Source organism: Mustela lutreola, chromosome 9 (genome assembly GCF_030435805.1).
Source record: "Mustela lutreola isolate mMusLut2 chromosome 9, mMusLut2.pri, whole genome shotgun sequence".
Lineage (NCBI taxonomy): Eukaryota > Metazoa > Chordata > Mammalia > Carnivora > Mustelidae > Mustela > Mustela lutreola.
In genome coordinates, this window is record NC_081298.1 from 68,580,454 (window position 1) to 68,596,205 (window position 15,752).

Below are 15,752 nucleotides of genomic sequence, written 5' to 3' on the forward strand. Positions count from 1 at the left end.
AGTGTATAGTTGGCTTTAGGTAGTTTAGAAATTTTAGTGATACTCATTCTTCCCAATCATGAATATGGCATATCTTTCTATTTATTTGTGTCTTTATTTTTTTTCACCAGAGTCTAAATTTTCAATATATAGATCTTTTCTCTCCTTGGTTAAATTTATTACTGGGGCGCCTGGGTGGCTTAGTGAGTTACAGCCTCTGCCTTCGGCTCAGGTCATGATCCCAGGGTTCTGGGATCGAGCCTCGCAGCGGGCTTTCTGCTCAGCGCGGAGCCTGCTTTCTCCTCTCTCTCTGCCTGCCTCTCTGCCTACTTGTGATCTCTGTCAAATAAATAAATAAAATCTTTAAATTTATTACTAAGTATTTGTTTTTGATACTATTTTAAATGACAGTGGTTTGTGTGTATCTTTTTCAGATATTTCATTATTAGTATATCAAAACATTGATAATGCTCTTTTCTAGATGTTGGTTTTACACCCTGAACTTAATTTGTTTATTACTGCTACAGCAGAATCTTTAAGGTTTTCTATATATAAAATCATATCACCTGCAGAAACTTTCTGATTTGGATGCTTTTTATTTCTTTTTCTTGCTTGATTATTCTGGCTAAGATTTCCAGTATTTGTGTTCATGAGAAGTAGTGAGAGTGGTCATCCTTGTGTTGTTTTAGATCTTAGAAGAAAACTTTTCAGCTTTTCATAATTGAATATGATGTTAGCTGTGGACTTGTCATATATGGGCTTTATAATGTTGAGTAAAATTCGTTCCATATCCAGTTGTTGAGAGAATTTGTATTGTGAATGGATTTTGAATTTTGTCAAATTCTTTCTGTGTTTATTGAGATCATGTGATTTTTATCTTTCATTCTATTAATGTATTACATTCATTGATTTGCATATGTTGAACCATTTTCATATCTCACAGATTTTTAGCTTGCATGAATAATCTTTTCAACGTCCTATTGAATTAGACTTGAGCTTAGCCAAAAGGCCAAGAAGCAATTGAATTAGGTTTGCTAGCATTTTGTTGAGTACTTTTTTATCTATATTCACCAAGGATATCGGGTAGTTTTCTTGTAGTGTCCTTATCTGGCTTTTGAATAGCATAATACTGGCCTGAGGAAATGAGTTTGGGAGTGTTTCCTTCTCTTCAATTTTTTTGGAAGAATTTGAGAAGGATTGGTGCTAATTCTTTAAATGTTTGGTAGATTTCACCAGTGTCTTTATTGGTCTGTTTAGATTTTCTATTTCTTCATGAGTTAGTCTTTGTAGGTTGTACATTTTTAGGAATTTATTCATTTTTTTCCTAGGTTTATTTAATTTGTTGGCATATAATTGTTCATGGTAGTCTTATACTCCTTTTTATTTCTAGAGTATCAGTTGTAATGTGTCCTTTTTTCTTTCTGATTTTGTGTACTGTAGCTAAAAGTTTTTTGGTTTTATCTTTTCAAAAAGCAGTTCTTAGTGTTGTTGATATTTTCTATTGTTTTTCCAGTCTCTTCTGCTCGGGTCTTTGTTGCATTTCCTTTCTTCTGCTAACATTGGCTTATTTTTTTCTTTTCCTAATTTCTTGAGGCATAATATTAGATGGTTAATTTGAGATATTTCTTCCTTTTTTCTTTTTTGGGGGAGGGGTTTTGGGGTTTTTTTTTGTTGTTTTTGTTTTTGTTTGTTTAAGTAGGTGCCACACCCAAGGTGGGGCTTAAACTCAATACCCTGATATTTAAGAGGTGCATACTCATAGCAACTAAGCCAGGCATGCCTATGTGAAATATTTATCTATTTATTTATTTATAGATTTATTTATGTATTTGAGAGAGAGAGAGTCTGGTGGGGAGGGGCAAAGGAAGAGAAGAACTTAAGCAGACTCCATGCTGAGAATAAGCCCATTGCGGGGCTCAGTCCCATGATCCTGAGATCTCAACCTGAGCCAAAACCAAAAGTCAGAGGCTTAACCCACTGCACCACTCAGGCACCCCAAAATGTTTCTTAATGTAGGTGTTTATCACAGTAAACTTCTCTCTCATAAGTACTTTTGCTGTATCCCATAAGTTTTGGTATATTGTATTTCTATTTTCATTTGTTTGAAGATATTTTTTATTTGCTTTTATTTCTTTGCCCCTGAATGGGTATTATTTTTTTAATACTGTGGGAAATACTATTTGGAGAAAAATAATTTTCATCAGGGGCAACTGGGTGGCTCAGTCAGTTGAGTGTCTCACTCTTGATTTCAGCTCAGGTCATGATCTCAGTGTTATGAGATGGAGCCCCACATCAGGTTCCATGCTGGTTGTGGTGCCTGCTTAAGATTCTCTCTCTGCCCCACCCCCCTTTAAAGAATTTTCATCACTTCATCTATCAGCATACATTCCTAAAAGATTTAAAGAATCCATTGATAAAATAAAACTTAGTAGTAAAAAAAAAAAAAAAAAAAACCTAGATGACAATATAAGTACTGTACTCAGTTTGATTGAAATAGTCCCAAAGCATAAAATCAATAGAAGAAATTACAAAGGGTGTGACATTATTCTTGACTACCTAAAATATTAAAACTTTCAAGTCAGAAACCATTACAAACTAATAAAATCCAGATGACAAAATGGAAAAAAGTATTTTCAGCAAAAGGACAAATTAATATCCTTAATTTATGAAGAGATGTTTATAGACTAATAATGTAAACCATATCCCAAGTTTAAAATGGACAAAGACACATCACAGAAATAAAATTGACAAATGTGTTAATGTCCAGTGCAGTAGGAATTTTACTAAAATATTAGCCATGCTTATCTCTGTAGTGAGATCCAGGGTTATCATCTTTCTTTGTATTTCTCCATATTTTTATTATGGATTACTTTTATAATAAGGAAATATGTAAACATAACATTTAAACCCATCCAGTAGGTCAGTGTGAATTAATATAAGGCTCTTGGGATATTATTTGGTTATATATATATCAAGAGTCATTAAAAATTACTGTGTATCATTAAATTACTATTTCCTTAAGCATCTGCCTTTGGTTCAGGTCATGATCTCAGGGTCCTGGGATCGAGCCCCCCATCGGTCTCCCTGCTAAGCAGGAAGCCTGCTCCTCCCTCTCCCACTGTTGCTGTCAAATAAATAAAATCTTTTAAATAAATAAATTAGTATTTCCATTCTTAAGAATTTGTCTTAGGGAAATAACTGTTAAGGTCAGGGAGGAAGAACTGTCTTCATGAATATGTTTTCTGTTAGATTCTTTATTACAGTGAAACATTGAAATCCAGAGGTGGTGTGGGCTTTTTAATTTAATTTTATTTATTTGACAATCAGAGATCACAAGTAGGCGGGGGTGGGGGCGGCAAGCAGGCTCCCCACTGAGCAGAGAGCCCGATGCGGGGCTTGATCCCAGGACCCTGTGATCATGATCTGAGCTGAAGGCAGAGGCTTAACTCACTGAGCCACCCAGGCGCCTCTGAAATCCAGAGTTTTAAGAATTATGACAGTGCAACCTGATAGAATATTAGGTAGCCATTAAAAATAACCATCATAAAGACTGTGCTTATGGACGTCTGGGTGGCTCAGTCATTGAGGGTCCTGGGATCAAGCCCTGCATCAGGCTCCTTGCTCGGCAGGAAGCCTGCTTCTCCCTCTCCCACTCCCCCTGCTTGTGTTCCCTCTCTGTGTCTCTTCCTGTCAAATAAATAAAAACCTTTAAAAAGTTGAGGGGGGCGGTTAAAGACTAATGAATTTGGGGGGAGATAGAGATACTGTGAAGTCGCAAATGCAGAATACAAAATTGCATCTGTATTTCACTTACATCAGTTTAAAGACATGCATGAGTAAAATAAATCATGGAGAGGAAAATACAGCATAGCATAAGGATTATACTCAATAATATTGTAATAATGTATGGTAACATGGAGCGCCTAGGTGGCTCAGTGGGTTAAGCCTCTGCCTTTGGCTCAGGTCATGATCTCAGGGTCCTGGGATCGAGTCCCGCATCAGGCTCTCTGCTCAGCGGGGAACCTGCTTCCCCCCTTCTCTCTGCCTGCGCTTTCCCCCCGCTCTCTGCCTGCCTCTCTGCTTACTTGTGATCTCTCTCTCTGTCAAATTAATAAATAAAATCTTTTTTAAAAAAGTAAATAATTATGGTAACAAATGGTAACCACATGGAATGAACATTGAGTAATGTATAGAGTTGTCTAATCACTATATTGTATACCTGAACTTAAAGAACATTATGTATCAACTATACTTCAATACTTTAAAAAAATTTTTAATTTAAAAACAAATGCAGGGACACCTGGGTGGCTCAGTCAGTTAAGCCACTGCCTTCGGCTCAGGTCATGGTTCCAGGATCCTGGAATTGAGTCTCGCATTGGGCTCCTTGCTCATCAGGGAGCCTGCTCCTCTCTCTCTGCCTCTGCCTGCCACTCTGCCTGCTTGTGTGTGCACACGCACTCTCTCTCTCTCACACAAATAAATAAATAAAAACAAATGCATGAAATATAAATAAACGGGAAGGAAAAATAGAAAAAAGTAGAAGTTATATTAATTTTTTAAATGTATTGAGATTTCAGGGGTTCTTCTTCCTATTTCCATTATTGTTATTTCTATTTTATTTGTTTTGTTGTAAAAACTGAGAGGGGGCAAAAAGCCAACATGCCTACAGAAGAAGAACAAAGTAAACTCTGCCTCTCTCCTTCATGACAATTCCATATCTCCTCTAGTAAGTTTATTTCCTCTTCCCAGCAAGAAGTCCTATAAACTGTTAATGTGATTGAGAGTTAGACGATGTCTATAGTTTATGTTAAAATGTATTCAGAAAAAGATGGATTGATAGATGCACAGATAATGTGATTAAGGAAATATAGCAAACTTTTGGTAATAATTGAATTTCAGTGGTGGATGTATGGATATTCACTGGACATTTTCAACTTTTCTGTGGGTCCGAAAAATGTTCATAATAAAATGTTAGAGAAAAAATGATTTTAAATACCTTGGTGGGCGAAATGAGAAAAATAATAGTTTTCTAAATTTATAAGCAGTATTCACTAAGGAGTTTTTATTTCCTATTTGCATTATAAATCAACATATGTACAGAAGGTAGTTGTATATCATCTTTAAGGTAGCTAAAGATTTACTTGGGTTTTCTGGTAATTTGAAATTCACTTAGAAATTTACTGGATTTTTTTTTTCTCTCTCTCTCCCACTCTCTCTCTCATGCACATGCAGCTATTTTGTTTTCCTTTATCTTACAAAGGACAGTCGTTTCCTCACCATAAATATTATGAACAAGACTACTTCTGAAGTGTGGTTGATAGATGGCCTAAGCCCTTGGGACCCACCAGTACTTATCCAGAAGCGAATACATGGAGTCCTTTACTACGTTGAACACAGAGATGATGAATTATACATTCTCACTAATGTTGGTGAGCCTACAGAATTCAAGGTAATCCTGGATTCTCTGTGTACCCATTTGAGCTGTTAAAAATTGTCATACTTCCATCAACAACATTCCATGCTCTAAGAGTTAACCGTTTTGCAGGCTTTTGGTAACATGTAGAAATTGATACTACCTTCTTATTCATAACCAATCCTATTTCTCTTCCATTAGAGATAATGCCTCTCCATATTGTAATTGTGCCTTAAAAGGTTAGTAAATGAAACATACTTTATCCTGATCTTATCAGTTATCAAAGCCAAACTTAATGATTTGAAAGAACAAACTTTTATAAGCTCATGATTTTATAATTTAGCAATTTGGATTGATTTCAGCTAGGCAGTTCTTCTGGTCCCAGTAAGCCATTTCTCAGGCCTTCATTGAAACATTCATTGCTGTAAGGTAAGCACTAGGCCATGCTGTCTCACCGCATGGCAGGCTAGCCTGGGCTCATTCACATGATCATGGTCACACTGCAGCCCTGTTGCGCAGCTCATTTCTTTGGCTCTTTATGGTCTAGTTTTGGTGTTCTTATCGTCTAGTTTTCTGGGTGCTAGAGTCATCATGTTTTGTTACCTAGATCTCTTCTGACTTTGTTCTGTACAGCTCATGAGAACAGCTGCTGATACCCCTGCTATTATGAACTGGGATTTATTTTTCACAATGAAGAGAAATACCAAAGTTGTAGACTTGGACATGTTTAAGGATCACTGTGTTCTATTCCTGAAGCACAGCAATCTACTTTACGTTAATGTCATTGGTCTGGCTGATGATTCAGTTCGTTCTCTAAAGGTATGTTTAACTTTCAAAAGACAGTACTGTCAATCAAAATCCATAGAGTTTAGTTTACCAGAACATCAAATTTGAATAAGAGCAATGTACTTTTTCTTTAAAGAAGTTTAATTTAAAGGAAACATAGCATACTTGGTTTTTTCATATTTAGGAGGTTTATTTAGAATTATTTAGAGGACCTTGCTTTTATTTTTCTTTGAGAATCTTGCTTTTAAAAAAGTTTTACTTAAAATACTGTCTAACAGGGGTGCCTGGGTGGCTCAGTGGGTTAAAGCCTCTGCCTTTGGCTCAGGTCATGATTCCAGGGTCCAGGGATTGAGCCCCGCATCTGGCTCTCTGCTCAGCAGGGCGCCTGCTTCCCCCTTTCTCTCTCTGCCTGCCTCTCTGTCTACTTGTGATCTCTGTCAAATAAATAAATAAAATCTTTAAAAAATACTGTCTAACAGCATGAACTTCAGAAGTAATGCTCAGTGTCCTATTTCTCTTTCTACATATCTCTATATATCATGCATCTCTACAACTTTAGGTTGGCTAATAGCTTAGGTCAACTTGCCAGCTAGTGCCTAACCAACCACTGCTTGCTGCTTCCATTCTACACCCCCCTGTAGGGACAGTAGTTGTGCCCACTGTATTTCCGCCATTATGTCTGCACCATCTTCTGTTTGCCAGTTTTCTTACCTGTCAGGGTTTGTGGGGGGAGAGAGTAGCATTTGTCTCCTCTACGGCATAGCTGTGATAGTATGACTGACTTGCTGGTATTGCGTGTGGCTGCCAGGAATGATGGTCTGCCTCCACAAGTGAACTTGTTAAAATTGGTGAGTGCCAACCTCATTGCCCAGTACTAAAGCAGCATTAACATGTAGGTCAGATAACAGGTGATGAAGGGAAGGGGAAAGGCCTCCATCTCACTTGATAGGGAAAAAGTTGTTAAGCCATTTATTTGACCACTTATACCTCCCTAATTGCAGTATTGTCACAGTCTCTTAAAATGCAATTCCAGTAAATTCACTGAATGTTTATTGAACTTTTGTACACCAAGATTAAGTATATTGTGGGTTTATATAAGTGGTATCAAACATACAAAATGTGCTATGGGTCTCTGAGAGGCAGAGAGGACCCAGGAAAGCTTTTGTAGGGGAAGTAGAATTTGAGATAAACCAAAGAGGATAGGTCTAATTCTGACGAGAGAGAGCAAAATGATATTCTAGGATGAGAAAGTCCATCAAATAAAGCTCTAAGCTGGAGAAGTTAGAAAATGTTCTGAAAACTGCTAATAATTCTATTTTATTGAAGCAGAATAAATGTATGTAGAATGAAGCTATAATTTGACATTCTTTGACTTCCAAAATGAGAAACTTATGCATAAGGTATGGGTGGAGGAACATTTGAAGTTTGGGGGCAGGGAAGTGCGTTGAGAAGTCAGGTTATACTTCATGAAGTTATCTGGTGGCCATTTTAGACTCCTCCAAAGCAAACAGAGATAAGGCACAGGGAAATTAGCTTCAAGGTTGTTATCATGATATATGTAAGAAATACTGAGTTTCCAAAAACAACCAAAATTTTTGAGCTAAAATCAAATTATCAAATATAACCTCTTGTATTTTAGAGGACTGTGTAGTTGTCCTTAAAATAAAAATGGTGATTTAAAGTTAGTGATTTTCCTACTGCCTTCATCTACTAGATCCAAAGTTTCTTTTTACTTGCTAATTGACACCAAAACCATATATTCTTATTATAGCCTATATAAATAGGGATGAGAAAGAATGTATAATTTCTAGCAGTGCTTTTCTTACAGCAAAATTGTATGTCAAGGCAATTGGGAATGTCATGAGAGTTTACTATGATAAAATTTGACTTCTCACTAAGTATGACCTTTACATTTTTTTATAAATATCCCTAGTTTAAAGATATGCCTCAGTTACTGTGGTTTTAGCTGCCATTACAACAAACATCATGTCTTTTTTTATTTTGTTTTTTACGTTTTTATTTTAATCACCTGGTGCTCAGGATGTGTCAGGATGTGTGCACTCCTTAATCCCCATCGCCTATTTCACCCACTGCTCCCACCCACCTTCCTTCTGGTAACTGCCAGTACTATATATTGAGTCTCTTTCTTGCTTTGTCTCTTTTTTTCTCCCTGTGCTCCTTTTCTTTCTTCAATTCCACGTATGAGGGAGATCATATGGTATTTGTTTTTCTCTAACTGATTTCACTTAGCATTATACTTTCTAGCTCCATCCATGCTGTAAATGGCAAGATTTCATTCTTTTTATGGCTGAAAAATATCCGTGTGTGTGTGTGTGTGTGTGTGTGTACACTCACCATATCTTTATCTGCTCATCAGTCATTGGACACTTGGGCTGTTTCCATAATTTGACTATTGTAAATAATGCTGCCATAAACATAGGAGTGCATGAATTCCTTTGCATTAGTATTTTTGTATACTTGGGTAAATACCCAGTAGTGCGATTGCTTGGTAGTAGGATAGTTGTTTTTAATTTTTAAGAAACCTCCATACTGTCTTCCACAGTGGCTGCACCAGTTTGCATTCCTATCAACAGTGCAAGAGGGTGGGGTTCCTTGTTCTCCACATCCTTGCCAACACTTGCTGTTTTTGTTTTTGATTTAAGCCATTCTGACAGGCATGAGGTGATATGTCATTGCACTTTTGATTTGTATTTTCCTGATAAGTGAAAATTAGCATCTTTTCACATGTCTGTTGGCCATGTCTTCTTTAAGAAATATCTGCTCATGTAAATAATACATTACATGTTAATAAAAATGATTTAAAAAATATATCTACTCATGTCTTCTGCCCGTTTTTTAAATTTCATTGTTTTGGGGGGGGTTGAGTTCTATAAGTTGCCTATTTTAGATACTGGCTCTTTACTGTATATGTCATGTACAGATATCTTCCTCTATCCTGTAGATAGTCTTTTAGTTTTATTTTTTCCTTTGCTGTACAGAAGTTTTTTATTTTGATGTAGTCCTAATAGTTTATTTTTGCTTTTGTTTCCCTTGCCTCAGGGTACCTGTCTAGAATGATGTTGCTGTAGCCGATGCTGCCTATGCTCTTTTCTAGAATGGTTTAAGGTCTCACATTTAGGTCTTTAATTCATTTTGAGTTTATGTTTGTGTGTGGTATATGAAAGCCGTCCCGTTTTACTCTTTTGCATGTGCCTGTCTACTTTTCCTGGCACCATTTGTTGAAGTCAAGAGATTACCTTTTTCCCATTAGACATTCTTCCCTGCTTTGTTGACCATATAGTTGTAGGTTTATTTCTGGATTCTATTCTGTTCTGCTGATCTATATGTCTATTTTTTTGCCAATACCATACTGTCTTGATCACTACAGCTTTGTGATGTAACTCGAAGTACAGAATTGTGATGCCTCCAGCTTTGCTTTTCTTTTTCAAGATTGCTTTGGCTGTTTGGGGTCATTTATAGTTCCATATAAATTTTAGGACTGTTTGTTTTGGGTCTGTGAAAAATGCTGTTGGTATTTTGATAGGGATTACATTAAATGTGTAGATTGCTTTCGGTAGTACGACATCTGAACAGTGTTTTTTCTTCCAGTCCATGAGCATGAAATGTCTTGTCATTTGTGTCATCTCCACTTTCTTTCACTGGCATTTTACAGTTTTCAGAGTACAGGTCTTTTACCTTTTTGGTTAGGTTTATTCCTAGGTATCTTACTACTTTTGGTATAATTGTAAGTAGGATTGTTTTCTTAATTTCTCTTCTTAATTGTTGTATATAGAAATGCAACAGATTTCTATACATTGATTTTGTATCCTGCAACTTTACTGAGTTCATTTATCAGTTCTAGCAGTTTTTTGGTGGTGTCTTTCAGATTTTCTACTTTATAGTATCATGTCATCTGCAAATAGTGAAAATTTTACTTCTTCCTTACCAATTTAGATGCCTTTTATTTCTTTTTGTTGTCTTATTGCTGTGGCTAGGACTTCCAGAACTCTGTTGAATAAAAGTGGTGAGAGTGGACGTACTTGCCTTGTTTCTGATCTTAGGGGAAAGGCTCTCAGTTTTTCCCCACTTAGGATGATGTTAGCTTTGGGTATTTCATAAATGGCCTCTGTTATGTTGAGGTATGTTCCCTCTAAACCTATTTTGTTGATGGTTTTTTGGTCTTCTTTTGTCTTTTTTGTTTGTTTGTTTGTTGGTTTTAATCATGAATAATTAAAACCCGAAGAACCAGCTCCTCGTTTCATTGATCTGTTGGGGTTTGTTTTGTTTTTATTTTTATTCTATGTTTTTTTTAGTTTCTATGTCACATTTCTTCTTTTTTTTTTTTCTCTCTTTTTTTTTTTCCTCTTTTTTTTTTTTTTAAGATTTTATTTATTTATGAGAGAGAGAGTGGGGGAGAGAGCGAGCACAGGTAGACAGAATGGCAGGCAGAGGCAGAGGGAGAAGCAGGCTCCCTGCCGAGCAAGGAGCCCGATGTGGGACTCGATCCCAGGATGCTGGGATCATGACCTGAGCCGAAGGTAGCCGCTTAACCAACTGAGCCACCCAGGCGACCCTCTATGTCACATTTCTTTTCTGATCTCTTATTATTCACTTTCTTCTGCTGGTTTTTGTTTTGTTTTGTTTTGTTTTTTTAAAGATTTATTTATTTATTTTTGGGGGGAGAGAGTCTCAAGCAGACTTTTTGCTGAGTGCAGAGCTGAACACAGGGCTTGATCTCATGACGCTGAGGTCACCACCCTATCTGAAATCAAGAGTTGGATGCCCAACCAACTGTGCCACCCAGGTGCCCCAACTTCTGCTGGTTTTAGATTTTTTTTTCTTTTTCTAGCTCCTTTCGGTGTGAAGTTAGGTTGTGTATTTGAGATTTTTTTTCCTTCTTGAGATAGCCCTGTATTGTTATAAACTTGCCTCTTAGAACCACTTTTGCTGCATCCCAAAGATTTTGAACCATCTTGTTTCCACTTTCATTTGTTTCTTTGTACTTTTTTAGTTTACTTTCTGATTGACCCGTTCATTGTTTAGTAGCATGTTATTTAACCACTATGTATTTGTGATCTTTCCCAAACTTTTTCTTGTGGTTTACTTATAGTTTCTTAGCACTGTGGTCCAAAAAATGATGCATGGTATGACTTAGATCTTTTTAACTTTATTAAGGCTTGTTTTGTGGCCTAATATGTGATCTGTTCTATAGAATGGTCCATGTGCACTTGAAAAGAATGTATATACTGCTGTTTTAGGATGGCATGCTCTGAATATATCTGTTAAATCCATCTAGTCCAGTGTGTCATTCAGTGTTTCCTTATTGATTTTTTTGTTTAGGTGATCTGTCCATTGATGTAAGTGGGGCATGAAAGTCCTTTGCTATAATTGTATTATTGCCAATTAGTTCCTTTATGTTTCTTATTAACTGTTTTATGTATTTGGGTGTTCCCCTGTTGGGTACATAAATATTTACAATTATTAGATCTTCTTGTTGGATTGTCCACTTTATTATTATATAGTGTCCTTCTTTGTCTCTTGTTACAGTCTTTGTTTTAAAATCTATTTTGTTCTTTATAAGTATTGCTGCTCCAACTTTATTTTGACATCTGTTTTCATGATAAATGTTTCTCTATCCTCTCACTTTCAATCTGCAGGTGTTTTTAGGTCAAAATGAGTTTCGTGGGGGCACCTGGGTGGTTCAGTCATTAAGCATCTACCTTTGGCTCAGGTCTTGATCCCAGGACCCTGGGATTGAGCCCTACATCGGACTCCCTCCTCAATGGGAAGCCTGCTTCTCTTTCTCCTTCTCTCCTTCTTGTATTACCCCTCTTGCTGTCTCTGTCAAATAAATAAAATCTTTTTTAAAAAATAAGTTTCCTGTAGGCAGAAGTAGATGGGTCTTGTTTTTTATCTGTTCTGTCACCCTATATCTTTTGATTAGAAGCATTTAGTCCATTTATATTCAGAGTAATTATTGATAAGTATGTACTTAATGGCCTTTTTATTACTTGTTTTGTGGTGGTTATTACTGCTTTTGTGCTTCCTGTGGTCATGCTGTCTCTTTGATCTTTCCTTTCCACTCAAAGAATCCCCCTTAAGATTTCTTGCAGGACTGGTTTGGTGATCATGAGTTCTGTGTTTTTGTTTGTCTAGAAAACACTTGATCTCTCCTTTCATTCTGAATGATAGCCTTGCTGGGTAGAGTATTCTTGGCTGCAAGTTTTTCCCATTCAGCACTTTGAATACATCATGTCACTCCTTCCTGGCTTGGAAGGATTCTGCTGAAAAACCCACTGATAGCCTTATTGGGTTTCCTTTGTATGTAGCAGTCTTTTGTCTTGCTGCTTTTAATGTTTTTTTCTTTACCACTATATTTTGTCATTTTAATTATAAAATGTCTTGATATGGATCTGCTTTTGTTGATTTTCATTGGGGTTCTCTGTGCATCCTGGATCTGGATATCTGTTGCCTTCTCCAGATTAGGGAAGTTTTTGGCTATTATTTCTACAAATAAATTCTCTGCCCCCTTTTTTCCTCTTGTTTTCTGAGACTCCTATAATATGAATGTTACTATGTTTGATGGAGTCACTAAGTTCCCTAAGTCTGTTCTTTTTTTTTGCGTATTCTTTTTTCTCTCATTTACTCTTCTTGATTACATTACTCTGTCTTCTAGGTCATTAATTGATTCCTCTGCTTATTCCAGCCTGTTTTTCATTCATTCCATCAAGTATGTTTCTCACTTCATTTATTGAGCCCTTTATCTTTGTTATTCCTTACCTCTGTGTTAATGGTTTCATTTAATGTCTTCCACTCTTTTCTCAAGACTATTCTTAATGATCATTGCTTTAAATTCTCCATAAGGCATGTTACTTTTATCTTTTTTCACTTAGATCTCTGGCTGTGGGCTTGTCCTCTTCTTTCATTTGGGACAGATTCCTGTCTTCTTATTTTGTCTAGTCTCTGCATCTATCTCTGTGTGTTAGGAAAGTCAGGTATGTCTCCTGTTTTTGAGAGTAATGGCTTTATGTAGTGCTCTACAGTCTATTTTCCCTGTTCCCCAGGGTCTGGGGCTTCTAGGAGTGTCTCCTATGGAACATCATGTCTTTAATTTATACTGTATCCTTTGTCTCTTCATTCCCTGACCCTTCCCAACCTGTAGTACTTGTTAAGCCTTGTTATAATGTTCTGAGTCATCAACACATGGAATCAAATACTACATTATATACCAGATTGTACTTAAAGAAAATTTTATAGATCAGCACCTTTCGTAAACTGGATAATTCTGATTAATATGCATAGACAGTGTCAATCACAAAGGACAAAATCTTTAGGCCAAACTGAGTGGATTATAAAGCATTTTTGTATGTAACATCTCTGCCCAGTAGGCACGTGACTAAAAGGCTTTTTTAAACTCAATCTGAGCAAGAGAAATGTAAAATCCTTAATATATTTGCCTCTTATCCTTGGTCATCATATCATCAGTTTTTCCTGGTATTTTTTTTTTTTTTTTCCGCAAAAAGAAGTGATGATATTTTAATTGGTCATGATACCTAATTTAAGCAAATTGGGAATTGTTCTGTACTAACGTCAGTTTACTTGGAGGTGTTTATATACCTGGGCCAATTTTCTTTCAGCATGTGTGTCTTAAACCTTCTTTCAGTCAAATAAATGACTATGATTTGCTGGTAGAATGCTAAAGCTGAAACTCTTTCAGGTATCTAAGAAATATCTGCATATCAACTAGCCAACTTAAAATTATTCTCAGGTGTTGTCCATTAATATACCTAGATGGTACTACAGGTTTTTCTCAGTAGGAAATGTAACTTAAGATATCCTTGAGATGGTTAATACTTCTTTCCACATGAGCTGGACAAACTAAGCAGTCCATAGCCATGGACAGTTTTGTTATGGTGAACTTTAACCTTGATCCCAATACTTTAAAAAATGCACCTGAAGAGTTTATTGGAACCCACTTGATCTAAAAGTATGACCACTTACCACATGGGGCACATGGACCCTTTTTTTTTTTTTTTTAAGTTTCACCAAAGAACAGAAAAGCTTGTGCCTCTGTGGACTGAGGCACCGTGTATACTCTTTCTGAAACCTGGTTATAAGATGAGTAGTGGCGGTGCTTCTCTCCCACTAAGGTCTCTGTTTACTCCATTTATGCTGCCAGACTTCCCAGCTTTGAAGTGTCACATGCTGCTTTCTAGTTCTATGACTTGCACTTAAATAAACATTATCCTTGAACATAATCCTTAACCTGAGGACAGTAAATTAGGAACTCTCTTTAAGAGACATTATGAATATATATCCTTATTGCTTTTCAGGAAGCTAGAGTCTTTGCATTAATTGCAAGACACATGCACTCGGAACGTAAGATCTTTGGCTATGGTTTCTACAGGTTAGATGGTGTACTTTTTACACACACAGCCCCCACCTACCCTTTTTGAATAGTGCCCACCAGGGACATTGCTGTGCCAAGACCTCTGATTTTCTAAGGAATTTGTTCTTTCTACAATTACTCAGGAAAAGAAAGGCAATTTTCTTTTAACGTTCTGACTCTCAGCACCATTTCTTACACTCCGTCAGCCTGCTTACCAGAGTTCTTTAAAAGGTGTAAGAGGGATGTTAGTGGCAGGCTTGAAACTGGACCCTGCTGCTCTGAGAGAATAAATTTTGATTCCTTTCCTTTTTTCCTTAAAGTTAAGAATCCTAATCATAATAGCTGTGAGTCTCTCAAAGTGGATATGCCAGGAAAGGTTTTGTTCTGCACAATGGTTAGCCTGGGAGCTAAAGTTAGAAACAAATTGTAAATGCTTTAGTGCTGCTGAGCCAGTTTGTAGCCCTGGAATAATAACTGTCATCACTATGGCTGTCTGGGCCGCATGGGGAGGGCTGGGGGTAAATGAGGAAAAACAGATGAGAGAGATTTTATGTTCTAGGAGAACAGAGATCTGGAGATGTGGCTAGCTTCTGGAATTGGGATTTGATTTGCTCTTTTTCTTAACTGTAGCTAAAATAATCCTTTTTATTAAAAGAGGTTTCATGTAAATCCAGTATCATGAAAAATCATTTTCCTATAATTTGTCCATTTTTATTGGTCATCAGTGTACAGTTCTGTTCACTTGTTATTTGAAATATATTTGTTTGTACTAAAATATTTAAATGAGGTATTATGTATAATGGATGAAACTAAACTTGATGTCCTTCTCATCTTGTTTGTAACAAACTCAGAAATTAAATTAATGATACTTAATGTCTAGATAAAGAATAAAAATAACTCTTATTTCCTTAGCTCCCTCCTTGGGCCTGTGGATTCATAATGGATACAAATTCAGACCCAAAGAACTGCCCCTTCCAGCTTTGCTCTCCAATACGTCCCCCAAAATATTACACATACAAGTTTGCAGAGGGCAAACTGTTTGAGGAAACTGGGCATGAAGACCCAATCACAAAGACCAGTCGTGTTTTACGTCTGGAAGCCAAAAGCAAGGTACGTCTTCATAATCTCAACTCTGAGCCCCCATCTACTGCAGGCATGCTCTTTGTCAGGTGCTATGCAGTTGCT

At 36.7% G+C, this 15,752-nt stretch overlaps 1 protein-coding gene across 4 annotated transcripts in view; it reads left to right on the forward strand.

The window, feature by feature from the left end:
- The window catches only part of PREPL (prolyl endopeptidase like), a 53,042-nt gene that overhangs the window by 23,350 nt on the left and 13,940 nt on the right, over positions 1-15,752 (forward strand). For all 4 annotated transcript variants that reach the window (XM_059134591.1, XM_059134589.1, XM_059134593.1 and 1 more), the window contains 3 exons: positions 5,212-5,428; positions 6,026-6,211; positions 15,480-15,677. In XM_059134591.1, coding sequence (XP_058990574.1) covers positions 5,212-5,428; positions 6,026-6,211; positions 15,480-15,677 — 601 coding nt within the window. The remainder of the gene's footprint in view (positions 1-5,211; positions 5,429-6,025; positions 6,212-15,479; positions 15,678-15,752) is intronic.